Source organism: Octodon degus, unplaced genomic scaffold (genome assembly GCF_000260255.1).
Source record: "Octodon degus isolate 3935 unplaced genomic scaffold, OctDeg1.0 scaffold00050, whole genome shotgun sequence".
Classification (NCBI taxonomy): Eukaryota; Metazoa; Chordata; class Mammalia; order Rodentia; family Octodontidae; genus Octodon; species Octodon degus.
This window is the reverse complement of record NW_004524626.1, coordinates 5,658,857-5,674,085: the sequence shown is the minus strand read 5'-3', so window position 1 is coordinate 5,674,085 and position 15,229 is coordinate 5,658,857. Positions and strand designations below refer to the sequence as shown.

At 56.4% G+C, this 15,229-nt stretch overlaps 2 protein-coding genes and 1 long non-coding RNA gene across 3 annotated transcripts in view; 1 reads left to right on the top strand and 2 right to left on the bottom strand.

Moving 5' to 3' along the window:
* LOC111817156 overlaps nt 1–7,413 on the top strand; it is a 12,450-nt gene extending 5,037 nt beyond the window's left edge. The window contains exons 2-3 of the long non-coding RNA XR_002821411.1: nt 6,149–6,185; nt 7,269–7,413. This is a non-coding gene — a long non-coding RNA (uncharacterized LOC111817156). The remainder of the gene's footprint in view (nt 1–6,148; nt 6,186–7,268) is intronic.
* Nucleotides 239–7,835, bottom strand: Tpgs1 (tubulin polyglutamylase complex subunit 1). The gene is made up of 2 exons (XM_004632644.3): nt 7,437–7,835; nt 239–907 (listed from the first exon to the last, which is right to left on the bottom strand). Exons 1-2 carry the CDS (start codon nt 7,802–7,804, stop codon nt 370–372), a joined length of 906 nt encoding a protein of 301 aa, XP_004632701.2. The 5' UTR covers nt 7,805–7,835; the 3' UTR covers nt 239–369.
* A 1,093-nt stretch (nt 7,836–8,928) lies between these two features.
* On the bottom strand, nt 8,929–13,560 carry Madcam1 (mucosal vascular addressin cell adhesion molecule 1). The gene is made up of 5 exons (XM_023716892.1): nt 13,423–13,560; nt 13,033–13,302; nt 12,540–12,872; nt 10,780–11,391; nt 8,929–9,146 (listed from the first exon to the last, which is right to left on the bottom strand). Exons 1-5 carry the CDS (start codon nt 13,481–13,483, stop codon nt 8,929–8,931), a joined length of 1,494 nt encoding a protein of 497 aa, XP_023572660.1. The 5' UTR covers nt 13,484–13,560.
* Nucleotides 13,561–15,229: the final 1,669 nt, after the last annotated feature.

Here is a 15,229-nt window from a genome sequence, read left to right as displayed (position 1 = left end):
CTTGATTCAGGTAGGTGCTTTAGACCACTGAGCCATCTCTCCAGCCCCCAGCCCTATTTTCAAGACAGACCTTACTAAATTTCTCAGTTGCCCAGGCTGGGCTCAAACTTGCAGTCCTCCTGCTTCAGCCTCCCAAAGTGCTGGGACTACAGGGCTAACAAGAAATGTTTTCTGATTTGTTAGACTGGTGGTGGTGGTGGTACAGCAGTCATACACAGACACACACAAGGGGTGGCCTTGACACATTTTATTTCTGCTGCGCAGGGCCTGGGGCAGGCAGGAGGCTGGCCAGGGGTAGGGAGAAGGGTTCTAGCTGGCAGATGTCCCAGGTCCTGGTTAGGGTTGAGGTCTGGGGAGCATAGGGTGGGCCTAACCCACTGGCTTGACCTTGGCGATGAAGAGGGTGGCTGCCTTCTTCAGGAACTCCTCCCGGGCCATGGGGGAGCTGGGCCTCCTCCCGGCTGCTGCACGGTCCATGGCCAGTGCCAGGTTGTCGGGCCCCAGGCGTGAGCCAGCCTCCAGGTAGCAGGCAGGGGTGGTGGCATGGTCCCCAGCACCCAGGGCACCCTCCAGGGTGTCCAGCACAGCCTGGCCCACGCAGCGGTCAGCAGCAGCCAGCCCTGGGGCCTCCAGCAGCTGGAACAGGGCACCAGCCCGTGCCACAAACTCCAGCAGTACAAAACAGGTGAGCATGCCGGCCCTGAACACGCCCAGTGGCACAGCCTCATGGTCGCGGCACTGGATCTTTCGCAGTAGTGGTGCCACGACCTCCTCTGGGGCCTGGCCGTCGCGGCAGATGCGCCGCAGTAGCTCGCTGTAGGTCCGCCCGTCCAGCCCTGGTTTCTTCTTGCGCCCACTAGCACTCAGGCATTCATAGGCCACGCTGACGTTGTTATTGAAGGCTGTCCTGAAGATGGGGTAACAGGGTGTTGGGGAACCGGCTCGCCTGACACCATGTGCCAGGCCAGGCCAACCTCAGGTATGACTGCACCTCCACCCAAAGGCTTCACAACCCCCTTCTCCATCTGTTTCCTGCAGATGTTGCTTCTAACTCCCTTTGTGGGGGGGCACTGGGGGATGGAACCCAGGGCCTTTGTACTGAGCTACATCCCCAGCCTTTTCTACCTTTCATCCTGAGACCATCTCACTAGGTTGCTGAGTTGCTCAGGCTGGGGCCAGACTTGTGATCCTCCTGCCTAGGCCTGCCAGAGTGCTGGGATGACAGGCATGCACCATCATGCCCCCAGCACCAGGCTGCTCCCTGCCCCAGGCAGGCGCTGATGTTCTGGCAGAAACTGGCCCCAGCATGCTGCATTCCTCCTCTGCCCCCATCCTGACAGATGTGGCCATGGGTTCCTGTGTGGCTCTCCCCAACCCTCCTGTGGCCCAGGGTCGTGAGAGTGAGGACTGTAGTGCAATGCGTGAGTAAACTGAGGCTCTGAGCAGGCTGATGGTCAGGCAGAGAATCCCTGAGGGGCATCCAGGGTTCACCCATCCCTATGGGGTCGGCTCTGAGATGAGCGATGGGCTCATGTCACACTGCACCCTGACTTTGTGGCTTTGCCTTCCAGGCCTGGCACAGAGTAGGCACTCAGCACTGCCTCTGGACCCCTAGGTCCTTGCTGCTGCCCAGGTCAGGGCCAGAGAGCTTGCCTTCCAAAGTCCTGTCACAGCATGGAAACGGCCAGGCTATGGCGGTGGCGCTTGGATCAGGCCACCTCTGTTTCCCAGCACTTACTGGGGTCCCATGGCTCTAGCCTGGAGTGGCTTTAGCCCCCCAACACATGAACAAGTGGTGTCACATGGAGCCAGGCAGATGCCACTGTCTTTCCTGAGCTGTCCTCGAAGTCCCACTTCCATCTGTGCTTTCTTGCTGCATGGGTGGCTCCGAGTTCTGCAGCACCCGGCGCCAGTTCCAGAGCTCTGGGGTAGCTCTTCCTGCTTTGGAGCTGGGCAGAGCTGTGTGACTTGCTTTGGCTGAGGGATGTGAATGGAAGTCACCTGTGGTCCCCTTTCTGGGCACTTTCAGAGCCACTACCAGCAAGGCACAGTGGGACATGCCTGTTATCTCAGCCACTTGGGAAGCTGGGGCAGTAGGATTGTGAGTTTGATGACAACAGGTGACTTAACAAGATCCTAGCTCAAAATAAAAAGGGCTGAGGGTGTAGCTCAGTGGTGAGCACCTGCCTAGCATGGGGGAGGCCTTGGGTTCCATCTTTAGGACTGAAAAAAAAAAAAAAAAGTCACTGCCCTGTTCCCAGAGCCCTGCTCCTTGTCCTGGGGCTGTGTACTCTCATGCCAAAATAACACTGTGGAAGCTGGGTATGGTGGCACAGAGTAATCTTGGCACTCAGAAGGCAATCCCAAAGGTGCAGTGGAGCCTTCCTGTGTTGGGATCCAGGAAACTTGGAAATTGATCAAATGTGTGTAGGTGGGACTAGGCCTCAGTGCCTAAAGCAAACAAGTTAGCTCAGTCCTGAGATAAACATCCTGTCTGGTTAAGGTCAGCTATCAGTCAGTTGGCAACTTTTGTCACGGGTTACTAACTTTGTAAAAGCATAAATAAAGGACCATTTTCTTGTGTGGTTGCCCATCAGGCAGACAAGTGACTGCCTAGCCCTGCTTTTATCTTCTTGTCTGTCTTTCTCATTCCTGCCGCCGTGTCTCCCTGGGTAGAACTGATGGCGCTGAGACCAACGGATCCCTACATTCCCACAGATGCTCTTTGTAGCAAAGCCACAGAGGAATTGTGTATGTTTAGGAATTGTGTGTGATGTATCTGCTTGTGGCCAACACACCCTTTGTCTGTTTTAAGAGGGAGTCTTGCTATGTCGCCCAGGATGGCCTTGAACTTGCAGGGATTCTCCTGCCTAAGCCTTCCGAGTTCTAGGATGACAGGTAGGCCTCACTATGCCCAGTTTCTGACTGAAATGTGTGTGGGTGGAATTGCACTCAGCTCTGTGCCCTGGTTTCCATCTGCCAGCTCTCAGGCCAGAGGCATCTGCCTTCTGTCCACCCACAGCTCTCTGGCACTAATTCTGACGTCTCTGGCTTCATGGTGGGGGGACCCTGGTCCTCTGGTTCCTCAGACAGCTGCCAGGCGCTGTGATGTGTGCTTTGCCCCGTGCTGACCATCCTTCTAGTATTCTTCCTCCACTTCCAGGCCTCGTGGTCTTGCAAATCCCTGAACTCTGACCTTGCTTTCTTCATCTGGAGAATGTGGACCAACCCCTTCCCTCAGGATTCCTGTGAGGGTGGATGGACGTGGCACCAGGAGCGTAAGGCTGTGCCTGGCTCATGGGAGGGGCCCGGTGTCCCTCACCTCCGCCGCCACATTAGCCAGGTGCTATTTACCATATGTTCAGGACTCATGACAGGAAGACACGCAGGGTGTGAATTCACAGCCTGCCGAGACCTGGGCAGGGCCAAGGGATTGGGTAAGAGGGACTGGCATCGATGCTCATGCCCAGCCACCTTGCAGCTGCCCTGCTGGGGATGCCCAGGCAGCTCCTGCTGAATCATGGGCAGCTAACTGGCAGGCAGAGCCAAGATGGGGTGGGCTCTGGGCTTGAGCATAAGGCCGAGCTCCACTGTGGTTCAATCTGTAGAATGGGGACAGAGACCACTGGGCACCTATGAGACCAGAACACAGGGCTTGACAGCATTTGATATAAAAAGGACAGAGTGTGTTCACAGATGTCTCCAGAAAGGGCCCTGCATGCTGACAGCCCACCTCTGACCAGTAGCCTTTTTGTAGGGATCACGGAATAGTAATGGCTGTCACGACTGGAGAGCCATTAGCCTGCTAGGGACTCCTTGGCACCCTGCAGTGCTCAGGACTCCCCACAGAGGTCTGAGGCCAAGAGGGACTGGCATGGGGTGGCCTGTATGTTTCCTGGTGATGACCTGTAGAGAGTCAGTGCATAGTCAGTGTCCCTCTGGCTGCCAGAGTCAGCAACATGGTGGCCTCGGGCACTACTCTCAGAGCCTGGCTTCTGCTCTGCCCCCTGGTGGCCTCTGAAGAGCACTTCCTGTCCCTGCTCCAGGGAACTTGGAGGGTCAGTTAGGCAGGAGCCCAGGGGAGACACCAAGGCTGTCATTGCTACTCTTCCTCCCTGGCCAGTGTCACTTGCCACCTGCTTGTCATCTCAGGATTCCCTCAGCTCCTGGGGTGGTGAGTGCTTTGCACTTCTTCAGAGCACCTACAAAGGGCGTGACTTCTCCCCAGAACAGCTCCGGGAGATACTTGCTGCGGCTGCGATAGATGTTGGACCTGGCCCAATGACTCAGTCCCACTGCACCCTCCGCAGTCAGATCTGCAGAGGAACTTACTCTGCCTGTGTCACCCTGTAGGAGCGAGCTGTGTCTGTGGATGGCTCCCCCTACCCTGAAGCTTGGGTTCTAATTGAGCGTCTTCTGGATGGTGACTCCCACCTCTTTGCGACACCCATTTTGAGTAGTGTGCACTGATGCCAGAAGCAGCTAGTGGCCAGGGCTGATTATGCTAAGGATGGCGGGGATCCAGGGAGTGATGGGAAACTAGGGCTATCTGGAGCCACCATCTCCAGTGGCCGGACAGTCCCAGGACTGTGGGTGATGGCTGGCTCTGAACAGAGGCATTCAAAGCCCAGCACTGCTAACACTATGCTCCATTTTGCCAATCCCTGATTTCAGTACAAAGTGAGCAACACACATCCTGGTAGTACCCTGGAAGGCAGAATAGGGATCCTTCTCTTCAGGGGCTCTGGAGGAAGGGGCTCAGCCTGTCACTGGCAGGCCTGTGACTGACTGTTGTGTCCCCTGCCGTTCTGCACTGCCACCAGCTGGTGGTGCAATGTTCCTGTCCTGAGGTGATTGGTGACCCTATCTCACCATCTGGACTTGGAGAATATGGCCTCCAAACAGGACCTTTGCAGACGTCACCAGGTAGGCAGGGTCAGCTGTAAGTCTAATAGCTGGTGTGCTTTAAAGAGGGCAGAGAACACAGAGGTCACGTGATAAGGGGTATGGGGTAACGTGGCCCCAAGGACTTTCCGTGGTCAGCACAACCAAAAAAGGCAGAAAGGACCCTCCCCTGGAGTCTCCATAGGGAACAAGGTCCTGGTGACACTTTGATTTCAGACTTCTGGCCTCTTCAACTTCTAAGAATACATATCCAGTATTTTGAGCCATTGAGCTTGTGGCACTTTGTTGCTACAGCCTTAGGAGATTAATATAAATATGTTCATCTGTGATGTTATAAGGTGAGTACTGGGACGGGGAGATGGCTCAGTAGAATAAATGCTTCCCTGGCAAGCACAAGGGTCTGAGTCCAATCCCCAGTTCTGCCAAAAATTTAAAAAAAAAAAATAAGGTGAGTACTGGGGCAGTGCTCAGCCCAGGCAACGATCCATGTTGGCCTTGCCAGTGGCTGTTTTTCCTCCTTGGAAGAGTCTTTTCTGGATGGCTGACATGCCACATTCTCCTGGCTCCTTCATCTTGGGTCTTGCCTGCCAGTCACTCTTATGGTTCTCCAAGGCTGGGGCTCCTGAGAGGATAGTTGTGAGCTCCACACAGCCCCTTGCAGATGCCTCCAGTTCCAGGCCTTCACCTCAGGTGCAGCCCCTCTGCTTACCCCCTGCTTTGACTCCTGTAGGCAAGCTACTCTGGCAATGTTCTTGACATCAGCACGCCCCACCCCAGCCTCAGCAGGCCCACCAGCTCAGCCCTTGAGGACACTGTGGCATCTACCTTCCACAGACCTCTCCCTGTCAGTCTCCTAGCCTGCTGTCACCTCAGGACACCCGAGCTCCCTTGGTCCCTGTGTGGAACTGTCTTGCTCTGTTCTCCAACGCAGCCTCTCTGGGAATCCTGGGAGCCTCTGCCCTGGGGGGAGCCAGAATCATCAGGGCTCTGCTCTGGCTTTCTCCTATTCTCTCTGGGGTTTACCCCTGTGGCAACACCATACACACACCAGCTTTGGGCTCTGCTTCCAGGGACCCCTGTTTTATGGTTTATATCTCGATGTCCCCCAAGAGCCCCCTGTGCTCATAGGGCTTTTGGAAGGTGCCTGGGTTACAGCTATAGCTGACTTACTGTTAGGAGGTGGGATCTGGTTGGAAGAGGGATCCCTGGGGCATGGCCTAGAAGGATTTACTTTCCTCCCCAGCACTGCCCTCTACTCTCTGCTTCCTGTCTGCCATGAGGTAAGTAGCTCTCCTCTACCCAGGTCCTACTGTCTGATATGCTGATGGCATGCAAGGATTAAAACTCTAGGGCCAGCCAGATAGCTTAGCAGACTAAAGTGCCTTCTTAGGCAGGCACTGTGGGATGGGGTTCAATCCCATGCTGTGTTGGCCCCGCCCCTGGGGCATGTTGAGACAGTGATTGAGACTGGGCATGGTGGCACCTGCCTGTAATCCCAGCATTTGGGAGACTGAAAACAGGAGGATCACTACAAGTCTGATCTGTGTAGTGAGACCCTGTAGACCCTTTACTAAATACATTAAAAAAAACCCTCCAAAACTGTAAAACGTGAGCCTAATGGGTAAAGCTCTTTGTTAAGCTGTAGGTTAGGTTTTTTTGTCCCAGCAATGAAGAAAGTAACTAAGACACCTGAGATACCAGCTTATACCTCCAGTCAGTGACCCTTCTGACTGAAACCTGTCAAGTGAGTTGTTCTCAATCCACAGTGATGCCAAGGGTGACATCAGCCACTTTCCCAGGCCTTGGGAGATGTGTAACCAGCAGGGCCCCTGCACCCCACAAGATCTGGATCCATCCTAGACCTTCCCAAGGCTGCAGTCCCATGCTCGGGTGCTAATAAGGTAGCTTCTGCATCACCTATCTTCAGGCCCAACCTACAGTTCTTGGTTTTGGCTTAACAGATCAGGATGACACGGAGCTGCTGGGGGGGGGGGTGACTGCCAGAGGCGGGTGGGCAGGACTGCTCTGTGACCCGGAACCTAGTACTTTCTCCATCTAGGACATTCAAAGCCAGAGGGGCTGGGGCTGGGAGTGCAGCACAGTGGTACATATATGTCTCATAAGTGTGAGGCCCTGGGTCCATTCCCCGCATGCAAAGCCCAATTTGAGCCAAGCCAAATAAAAAAATGGCAACCATAGAAGGGAAGTGTAAAGGTAGCGGCAAAGTAGACCCCTGATCGAACCCTTTCCACCTCCATCAAGCCCAAACGCCCTCACTGCCAGGACTGTGCAGACTACAACACCCAGAGAGCTGTGTGCCGGAGCCTGGCGGGGGTCTACATATGGCACTCTGGGTGTTGTAGTCTGAACCAAGCGCAAGCTGCCCCGACCTTGGAGCACAAGAACTACAACTTCCAGAGTGCCCACTAAGGAGCCTGGGCAGAGAGCGGAGGTTCAACGCGACACACGCCGGGAATTGAGGTCCAGCCATAGCACCTCCCCCCCCCCCGCCCCCGTGCGCTGTTTCGCACCTCTGCGAGTGATGAGCCAGGCGAAGGTGCCACAGCGCGCGGCCCAGGCGTTGCTGCTGCAGCAGGAGCTGCCCCGGGGGCTCCCCGGCGCCGCCGTTGGCCGGCGAGCGCAGGCCCATGTTCTCGAAGTAGTGTGCCAGAAAGGCGACGGGCTCCTCGGGCCGCGCCTCCAGCACCTTCAGCAGGGCCGCGCGCAGCATCTCCGTCACGCCGAGCTGTTGCAGGAAGTCCTCCTCGTTCTCGACTGCTGTCGCCGTCCGGGACACCGACGGCCGGCCACTGTCTGTGAAACTGGCCGCCGGTGTCACCACCGGCCGCCGCTTCTCCACTGCCGCCATGTTCGCTGAGGGCAGTGGGGCCGGAAGCATTGCCGTATTCCACGGCGCGCCGAGGCCCCAGGACGGTCATCTTGGTTAAGGGCAGATGGCGCCTGGACACCCTTTTCTCCACCGGGGAGACTCCAGGAAATAAAAAGCCACCCTTTTCCGAATGTCTAGTTGGTATTACCCTTTACTTCTCTTTTTTAAATACTGTACTTATTAGAGCTCTTGGAGTTAGTCCTGAGCCAGAACTTTGCCAGATTCCAAGATGGCTCCCTAAGCAGGGTTTGATTTCTGGCATGAAGCCGTATTGCTTGCCATCTTGATAGTGGGCGAGTCCTTCATTAACATAGTCTCTAAGCAACCAGTCTCCCTGGGTACCACAGAAATACAATTTAGTGAGCGGGAGGATGAGCGCCGCCTCCAGGATCTTTTCAGGTGCTGGTCGCAGTCTATTGGCTTGGCCTAGACGAGTTCAGCCCAACACTCAGTCTCCCTGTCTCTGTTCAGGACGCTGGATTGGGGGTCGGTGCTGACCCAATTTCTGCCACCCAGCCTAGCAGCCTGTTTGCTTTGCGCTGCCCTAGTCTGTTACTCTTCCTGACCACCAGATGGGGCATTCTACTATCGCGTATGCTATAGCTGTAAACTCAGCCACTGGGGCTCCCCAATGCCCAAGTTCCTCTTTTCCTGTCAGGAATCGTCAGCCCTTCAACTGTTGATCTCATTTATAGCTGCTCTCCTACCCCTCCCAGTCCCTACTCTCCCTAAAACAAGCCACCCCTCCATAAATCGCTCCTCCATGTCTGTCCCCATTACCCCCCAACAAACAATTCTCTAGTCCCTTGGAGATGCTTAGTTTCTCATTAAATTGCAGTGGCCCCTTACACAGAAGCACGTATAAGCCTGGCGTCTCCCAGCAGCAGGCTCTCCAGGTTTCCCCATCCTGGCCTCAGAGGACGTGTGGATGTCTGTCGCTGGGCTGTCACCCAGTGCAGGGTACAGTCAGAGATATTCGGCTGTCTTGGTATTCTCCCAACATGACAGGAGTCGCCAGTAGTCAGGGCATGTGGCCTTTATTCTCCAGCAGTGGACCCGCAGGGTGGTGGCAGCCCAGCCAGCTATGGACGGGGTCACAGGTATGTTGACCACCAGGAACAGCGAACTCACAATCAGCCCTGCAGGTGGTTGGGGGCGAGGCCAACCACCCCCTCAGAGTCCTGTACAGGCAGCAGTCCCAAACAGACAGGTGGGTGCGGGAGGTCCCTGGCTGCTGGCCAGCAATGTTTCCACAGGTGACGGGTAACCAGGGTGAGCAGCAGCAGCAGCCCCAGCGCCACACTGCCTAGCCACAGAGCTGCAGATGGCTGGGCAACCTCAGGGCTGGATGCTGGAAGAGCAGGAGGTGGGCGGTCAGGGGCCTGGGTGCTTCTGGAAGATCCACAGCAGCCCACACCAACCCTGGGTCCTGAGGTCTCACAAGAGATTCTCAATGAACCTGCTCAAGTGTAACCAGGACCTTACAAGATAGACCTGTTGAGCAAGGTGGCCACTGGCCACATCTGTGTGTGACATGGAGATGGTTGAATGCAAAAAACTGCCTGCAGAGCCATGCTATCTTTCCATGACTTCATGTGAAAAACTCAACACATTATTAAAAATAATGGAGATACCCAGGTTCATTCTTTTCTGTCTGTCTGTCTTTCTTTCTTTCTTTCTTTTGTATTTGCTACAGGGTCTCTACACAGCGCAGACTCCTAGTGATCCTCCTGTTTTCAGCCTTCCCAGTGCTGGGATTACAGGTGTGCACCACCATACTCAGTCTTGGTGGCCAGCTCAGTGTACCCCGGGGATGGGGCTAGCATGGCATGTGGAGTTGGGGATTGAACCCCAGCCCCTGCACTTGCCTAAGCAGGCTCTTAGTCCATTGAGCTATCTCACCATCCCAGGTTTGTATATTTTTATGTTGAATTTTATTTCTCTTTTTTCTCTCCCTCATTCTCTTTGTAATGCTGAGGTTAGAATTTTGAGACAGGGTCTCACTGATTTGGTAAGTTGCCCAGGCTGAGTTCAAATTTGTGATTTGCCTGCTTCAGCCTCCCACAATGCTTGGATCACAAGCAAGAACCACCATGCCTTGCTCTTTTTTATTTAATTTTTTTTTGAAATAGGGTCTTGCTTTGTGGTCTAGATTTGTCTTAATCTCACCGTGTAGCTCAGGCTGGCCTCAAACTCACAGTAATCCTTCTTCCTCAGCCTCCTGTTCCTGAGTGCTGCAGTTGCAGGTGTGCACCACCAACCCTGGCTCCTGGATCTGTGTGTGTGTGTGTGTGTGTGTGTGTACGCACAAGGTCTCATTACAAAGCTTGGACTCATAGTGATCCTCCTGCTTTAACCCTTCCCAGTGCTGGGATTACAGGCACGCACTACCGTGCTTGGACTCTGTCACTGGCTTAGTGCACCTGGGGGCAGAGCTGGCATGGCATGTGGTGGTGCCAGGGATCGAACTCTGGCCCCTGCACTTGCCTAAGCAGGCGCTTTGTCAGATGAACTATCTCACCAGCCCTTCTATTTCTGTTTTTGTTCTGTAGGCTTTCTTTTTCTTTCTTTCTTTTTTTTTTTTTTTTTTGCGGAACTGGGAATTGAACTCAGGCCCTTACGCTTGCCAGAGAAGCACTTATTCCACTGAGCTATCTCCCTGGCCCCTCTGTAGGCTTTCTTCTCAGTCTATAAAGCTGAAAATCTACAGAAATCTCTAGCCATGGAAGCCCACTGGTCAGATAGGAAAACTGAGGCTAAACAAGGCAGGTCCATTTCTTGTCTAAAGTTATTGTTTGTTTGTTTGAGGCAGGGTTTTGCTATGTAGTTCAGGCTGGCCTCAAAGTCAAAGCAATGCTCCTGCCTCATCCTCCTGAATGCTGGGATTATAGGCATGCACCACTACACCAGGCTTGTCTAGTTTTGAATCCCAGGGAGTCCATCCTTCCCAGTTCCCACCCTTAGGCACCAGAACTTACAGGTACTTGGGACTGCATTCTGGCCCTGCACATACAGGCTGGCCACCTGGCCACCAGGCTCCAGGCGGCACTGGAACCAACCCTTGGGTGTGGGGTTGGTCATCAGCGGTACACTCAGCCATGCCCAGGTGCCAGCTTCCCTGTTCTCATAGGCAGCCAGGCCCCCGGGAGCCAGGGTCCAGCGCACGGTCACGCCATGCCCACAGGATGCCTGGCATAGCAGCCCCCAGCCAGCCGCCTTCCCCATTGCTGTTGGAGGTGCCTGGTGGATCTCGGGGTAGCAGCTGCGGGGACTACTAGGGCTGTTTGAGAAGGCCTGCTCAGGGGAGCTCTGTGGGGAGAAGTCAGGGTGCTCTGTGGAGATGGGGTTGGGGTGTGCTATGGAGGTGGAGTTGGGGTGCACTGTGGAGATGAAGGTGGAGTGCGCTGTGGAGGTAGAGCTGGCATGCGCTGTGGAGATGAAGTCGGGGTGCGCTGTGGAGATGGGCTTGGGGTGCGCTGTGGAGGTGGAGTCAGGGGGTTCCAGCGAGGTCAGATCAGAGCTCTTCAGCAAGGTTGGACTGGGGGCCTCTGGTGAGGACAGGCTGGGGGGCTCCGGAGTGGTCTGGTTGAACAGGACTGGGACACAGAGCAGCAGTTTTTCTAGTGCAACCCCAGGACCCTCACTTCCCTGAGCATCCCCCTCTGGATGGGGGTGGAGTGGAGCCTCGAAACCCCTTCCAGGTCACTCTGGTAACTGCCAAACCTCACGGCAGAATCAGGTGGGGATCCTGAGCCACCACCTTCCTCTTCTCCCAGCCTCTCTTCCTTTTTTGGTTTTGTGCAGTCCTGGGGATGGCGTTCTGGGCCTCACATACGCCGGACAAGTAAGTGTCCGCCCCTGAGCTCAGTTTTACGTTCTGAGACAGGATTCTGCTGAGTTGCCCAGGCTGGGCTGAAACTTGGCTCATTCCTGCCTCAGCATCCCAGAGTGCCAGGATGATAGGTATGTGCCATGAGGCCTGGCTTGCAGGGTCTATAAAACACCTCAGGAGCCCAGCTGCCCCTTTGTCACATGGCACGCCTCCCTGGCTTTGGCCTGCACTCCATGCCCCAGTATGCCTGCTGCCCAGAGCACACACATCAGTCACAAGGATGAATGAGGTGGCCGCTGTGTGCCAGGGTCCAGTTCAGCTGTTGGGGACACAGCCCTGCATGGGACATAGATTCCCTGTTCTGTGCAGCTGGCAGTGGGGGACAGATCATGGATACAACAGGACCCAGAGGACATCAGGTGTTGATGAAGGGTGTGGAGAAACAATGACGGGACAACAGTGGGGCGTGGTGGCGCACGCCTGTGATCCCAGCACTTGGGAGGCTGAGGGAGGAAGATCCTTGCAAGTTCAAGACCACCCTGGGCTACAAAGTGAGCTCAAGTTCAACTTGAACTGCATAGCAAGACCCTCTCTCAAAAAGAAGGGGGAGGGGGAGGAGGAGGAGGAGAAGGTGAAAAAGGAGGAGGGGGAGGAGGAGGAGGAAGAGGAGGAAGGAGGAAGGAAGAGGGGGAAGGGCTGAGGACGGGTGGCACCCTAGGGTGTGCAAGGTGAAGATGCTCAGGACACAGCTGTTGAGTTAATGACTTGCTTGCTGCTTGCCACAGGGTGGTGCAGTGGAGATGGTGTCTGATCTTCCCAAGTGCCCCATGGTTGGGCACCTCCTGGGACACACAGGTGAGGGTGGGCACCGGGGTGCGTTTGGGCTAGGGGTGGCCAGGAGCAGCTGCTCACCTGGAAGGGGCCGGTGGTGGCTCAGTTCTAAGAAGGGTAATTGCATGGTGGCCTGGCAGCGCAGGGTGGCTGGGTCAAGGGTCCTCAGGGTAGGCAGAAGCCAGCGCTGGGTCACTCGGAACAGCGGGCCCTCAGCCTTCAGGGATGCCTCCTCTTCCTCCACCTCCTCCCGGTCCAGGACCTGGATGCCCTCCAGCTCCTGGTCCCTCCAGAGCAGGGAGAAGGAGAGGGCATCTGGGCCCCAGGGAGTGACACTGTGGGCTGTGCAAGCCACCTCCCTGTCCTGCCCAGGCTTCAGGACAGCAGGAGAAACAGTCAGCTGCTCCGGGAATGCTGTGGGCATAGGGGCCCTGAGGTCAGCCCGGCTCTGGTGGCGTGACCGTGGCACAGGATGAAGGGTGCCAGGCCCAGGTCTGGGGTTACAGGCATTGAGGGCAGTGCCCTGGGCTGGCTGTCCCTGAGGGTCTCTGGGGCCAGGGTGCACATGGCTCACCGTACACCAGGACTTCCACTTGGTGTTGGAAGGTGCGGCCTCCACAGGAGCCTCTGCACACTCGGGTGCCCGCATCCGCCAGGGAGGCGTGCAGCAGCCAGAGCACGCTGAGGCCAGGGTCCGACTGCACAGCGCCCAGGCTGGTGTCCAGGCCCCGCCAGTGTACGGCTGCTGGGCCGTGGGCACAGGCCAGGCTGCAGGTCAGCTTCTGTGATGTGCCCAGGGCCACTGCCACCACACGCTCCTGGGGCTCCACAAGCAGAGGCTGGCCTGTGGGGACGAAGGCTCGGCCACAGAACCCCAGCTGGACCCTCCCCCACTCTCCCTTTCCCTGGCCCCCTCCTTCCCCTGTACCTCTCTGCTCCCAGCCCATCCCCCTCACCCACTCACCCTCGCTCAGCTGCAGTAGCCCCAGTGACAAGGCCAGCAGCAGCTTGAGGCCCCGTAGCATCCTGTCCCTGTGTCTCCCACGGTGGCAGGCAGCAGCTTAAGTAGCGTGCCTGGGCCTCTCCACCCCCGCCCCGTCTGCTGCTCTGGGGGTTCCCAAGGGGCTTTCCTGGCCTGACCTGGGCCCAGGCAGGCTGCAGAGCAGAGGAGGGCCAGGCCTGGGTCAGAGCTGCTGGGGCAGGAATATCTGGTCAGGCTCCAGGTGTCCTCCCTTGAGTGGTGGAAAGACTCCAGAGAGCGGGCCAGCACCCTCCGGGATATGGGGGCCCAGGACTGGGGTCTCTGTGGAGTTGGGACAAGTCACCAGCTGCATACGTTCATTGCTCCACAGGGAGACTTCAGTCTGGGGTCTGCAGAGAGGTCTGGGCTGGACCCTGGCCAGGCAGCTGCAGTCACCCAGTCCAGGAACATCTTTCTGGCCTCTCCCTGGTCTCTGTTTCGCCACTGCCTCTGTGGCCCGTTGCTCAAACAGGTCCAAGGTGACATCAGATGCACATGGTCACCCGGGCTGCTGTGGAGGACCATCCAGACCCGCGCATCTGCCGTCTCATGCAGCCTCTGCCCACCCCTGTCGTCCAGGGGGCTTTGCCCATCTTGGGGGGTGGAGCTGGTCTAGCTGTGGCCCCACCCAAACCCCAGCACACAGGAAGAAAAACGTGCATTGGCCCAAGTTTGCCTTCAGATGACCTCAGGTGTGGTCTGCCTGTGCCTCAGTCTCCCCAGGATGGAATAAAGGAATGCAGCCAGGAAGGGTGGGCCAAGGTGCTTTGTCAGAAGCAGAAAGCAAGGCTAGCAGAGGTTGGAAGCAGGATGGGGAAACCGAGGCCCAGAGAGAGGGGCCTGTCTCTGAGGCCTGGGTGGGCCCCTCCCCTGCACCAGCATGATTCAGGAAGGTCAAACAGGAAGGCAGCTCCAAGGAGCAGGACCTCCCCGGGAAGCTGGGCCCTTAACCTGGGCGGGGGGCTGGAGAATGGCTGCTTCCCAGCCCCTGACCCCACTTCCTGCTGCTCCCCAGACCGGCACCACAGGGTAGGTGGGGAGGGGTCAGCAGGCGCCAGGCAGGCTGAGGCCATGGTAGACCTGTCCCACTGGGCCCTGCCTGGACAGTCATGGAGCTCAGCCCAGATCCTGCCTGTGTGACAGCAAGGGACACACACACACACACACACACACACACACACACACACACGGTGGTCTGGAGTTGACAGGTAGGCAGGGTCTGTGAGAAGCTCTGGGAAGAGGGGCAGTGAGGGCAAAGGGCTGGCATTAAGGACAGAACAGAGAGACACCCACGGAGATAGAGACAGACATGGAAATACTGACGGAGACAATGACTGAGCTAGAGACAGGGATGACAGAGAGAGAGAGAGAGAGAGAGAGAGAGAGAGAGAGAGAGAGAGACAGAGACAGACAGAGACAGAGACAGAGAGAGACAGAGACAGAGAGAGACAGAGAGACAGAGACAGAGAGAGAGACAGAGACAGAGAGAGACAGAGACAGAGAGACAGAGCGAGACAGAGACAGAGAGAGAGACAGACAGAGACAGAGACAGAGAGAGAGACAGAGACAGAGAGAGACAGAGAGAAACAGAGAGACAGAGAGATAGACAGAGAGAGACAGAGACAGAGAGAGACAGAGACAGAGACAGAGAGAGACAGAGAGAGAGACAGAGAGAGACAGAGAGAGAGACAGAGAGAGACAGAGAGAGATGAGAGAGAGAGACAGAGACAGAGAGAGAGACAGAGAGAGA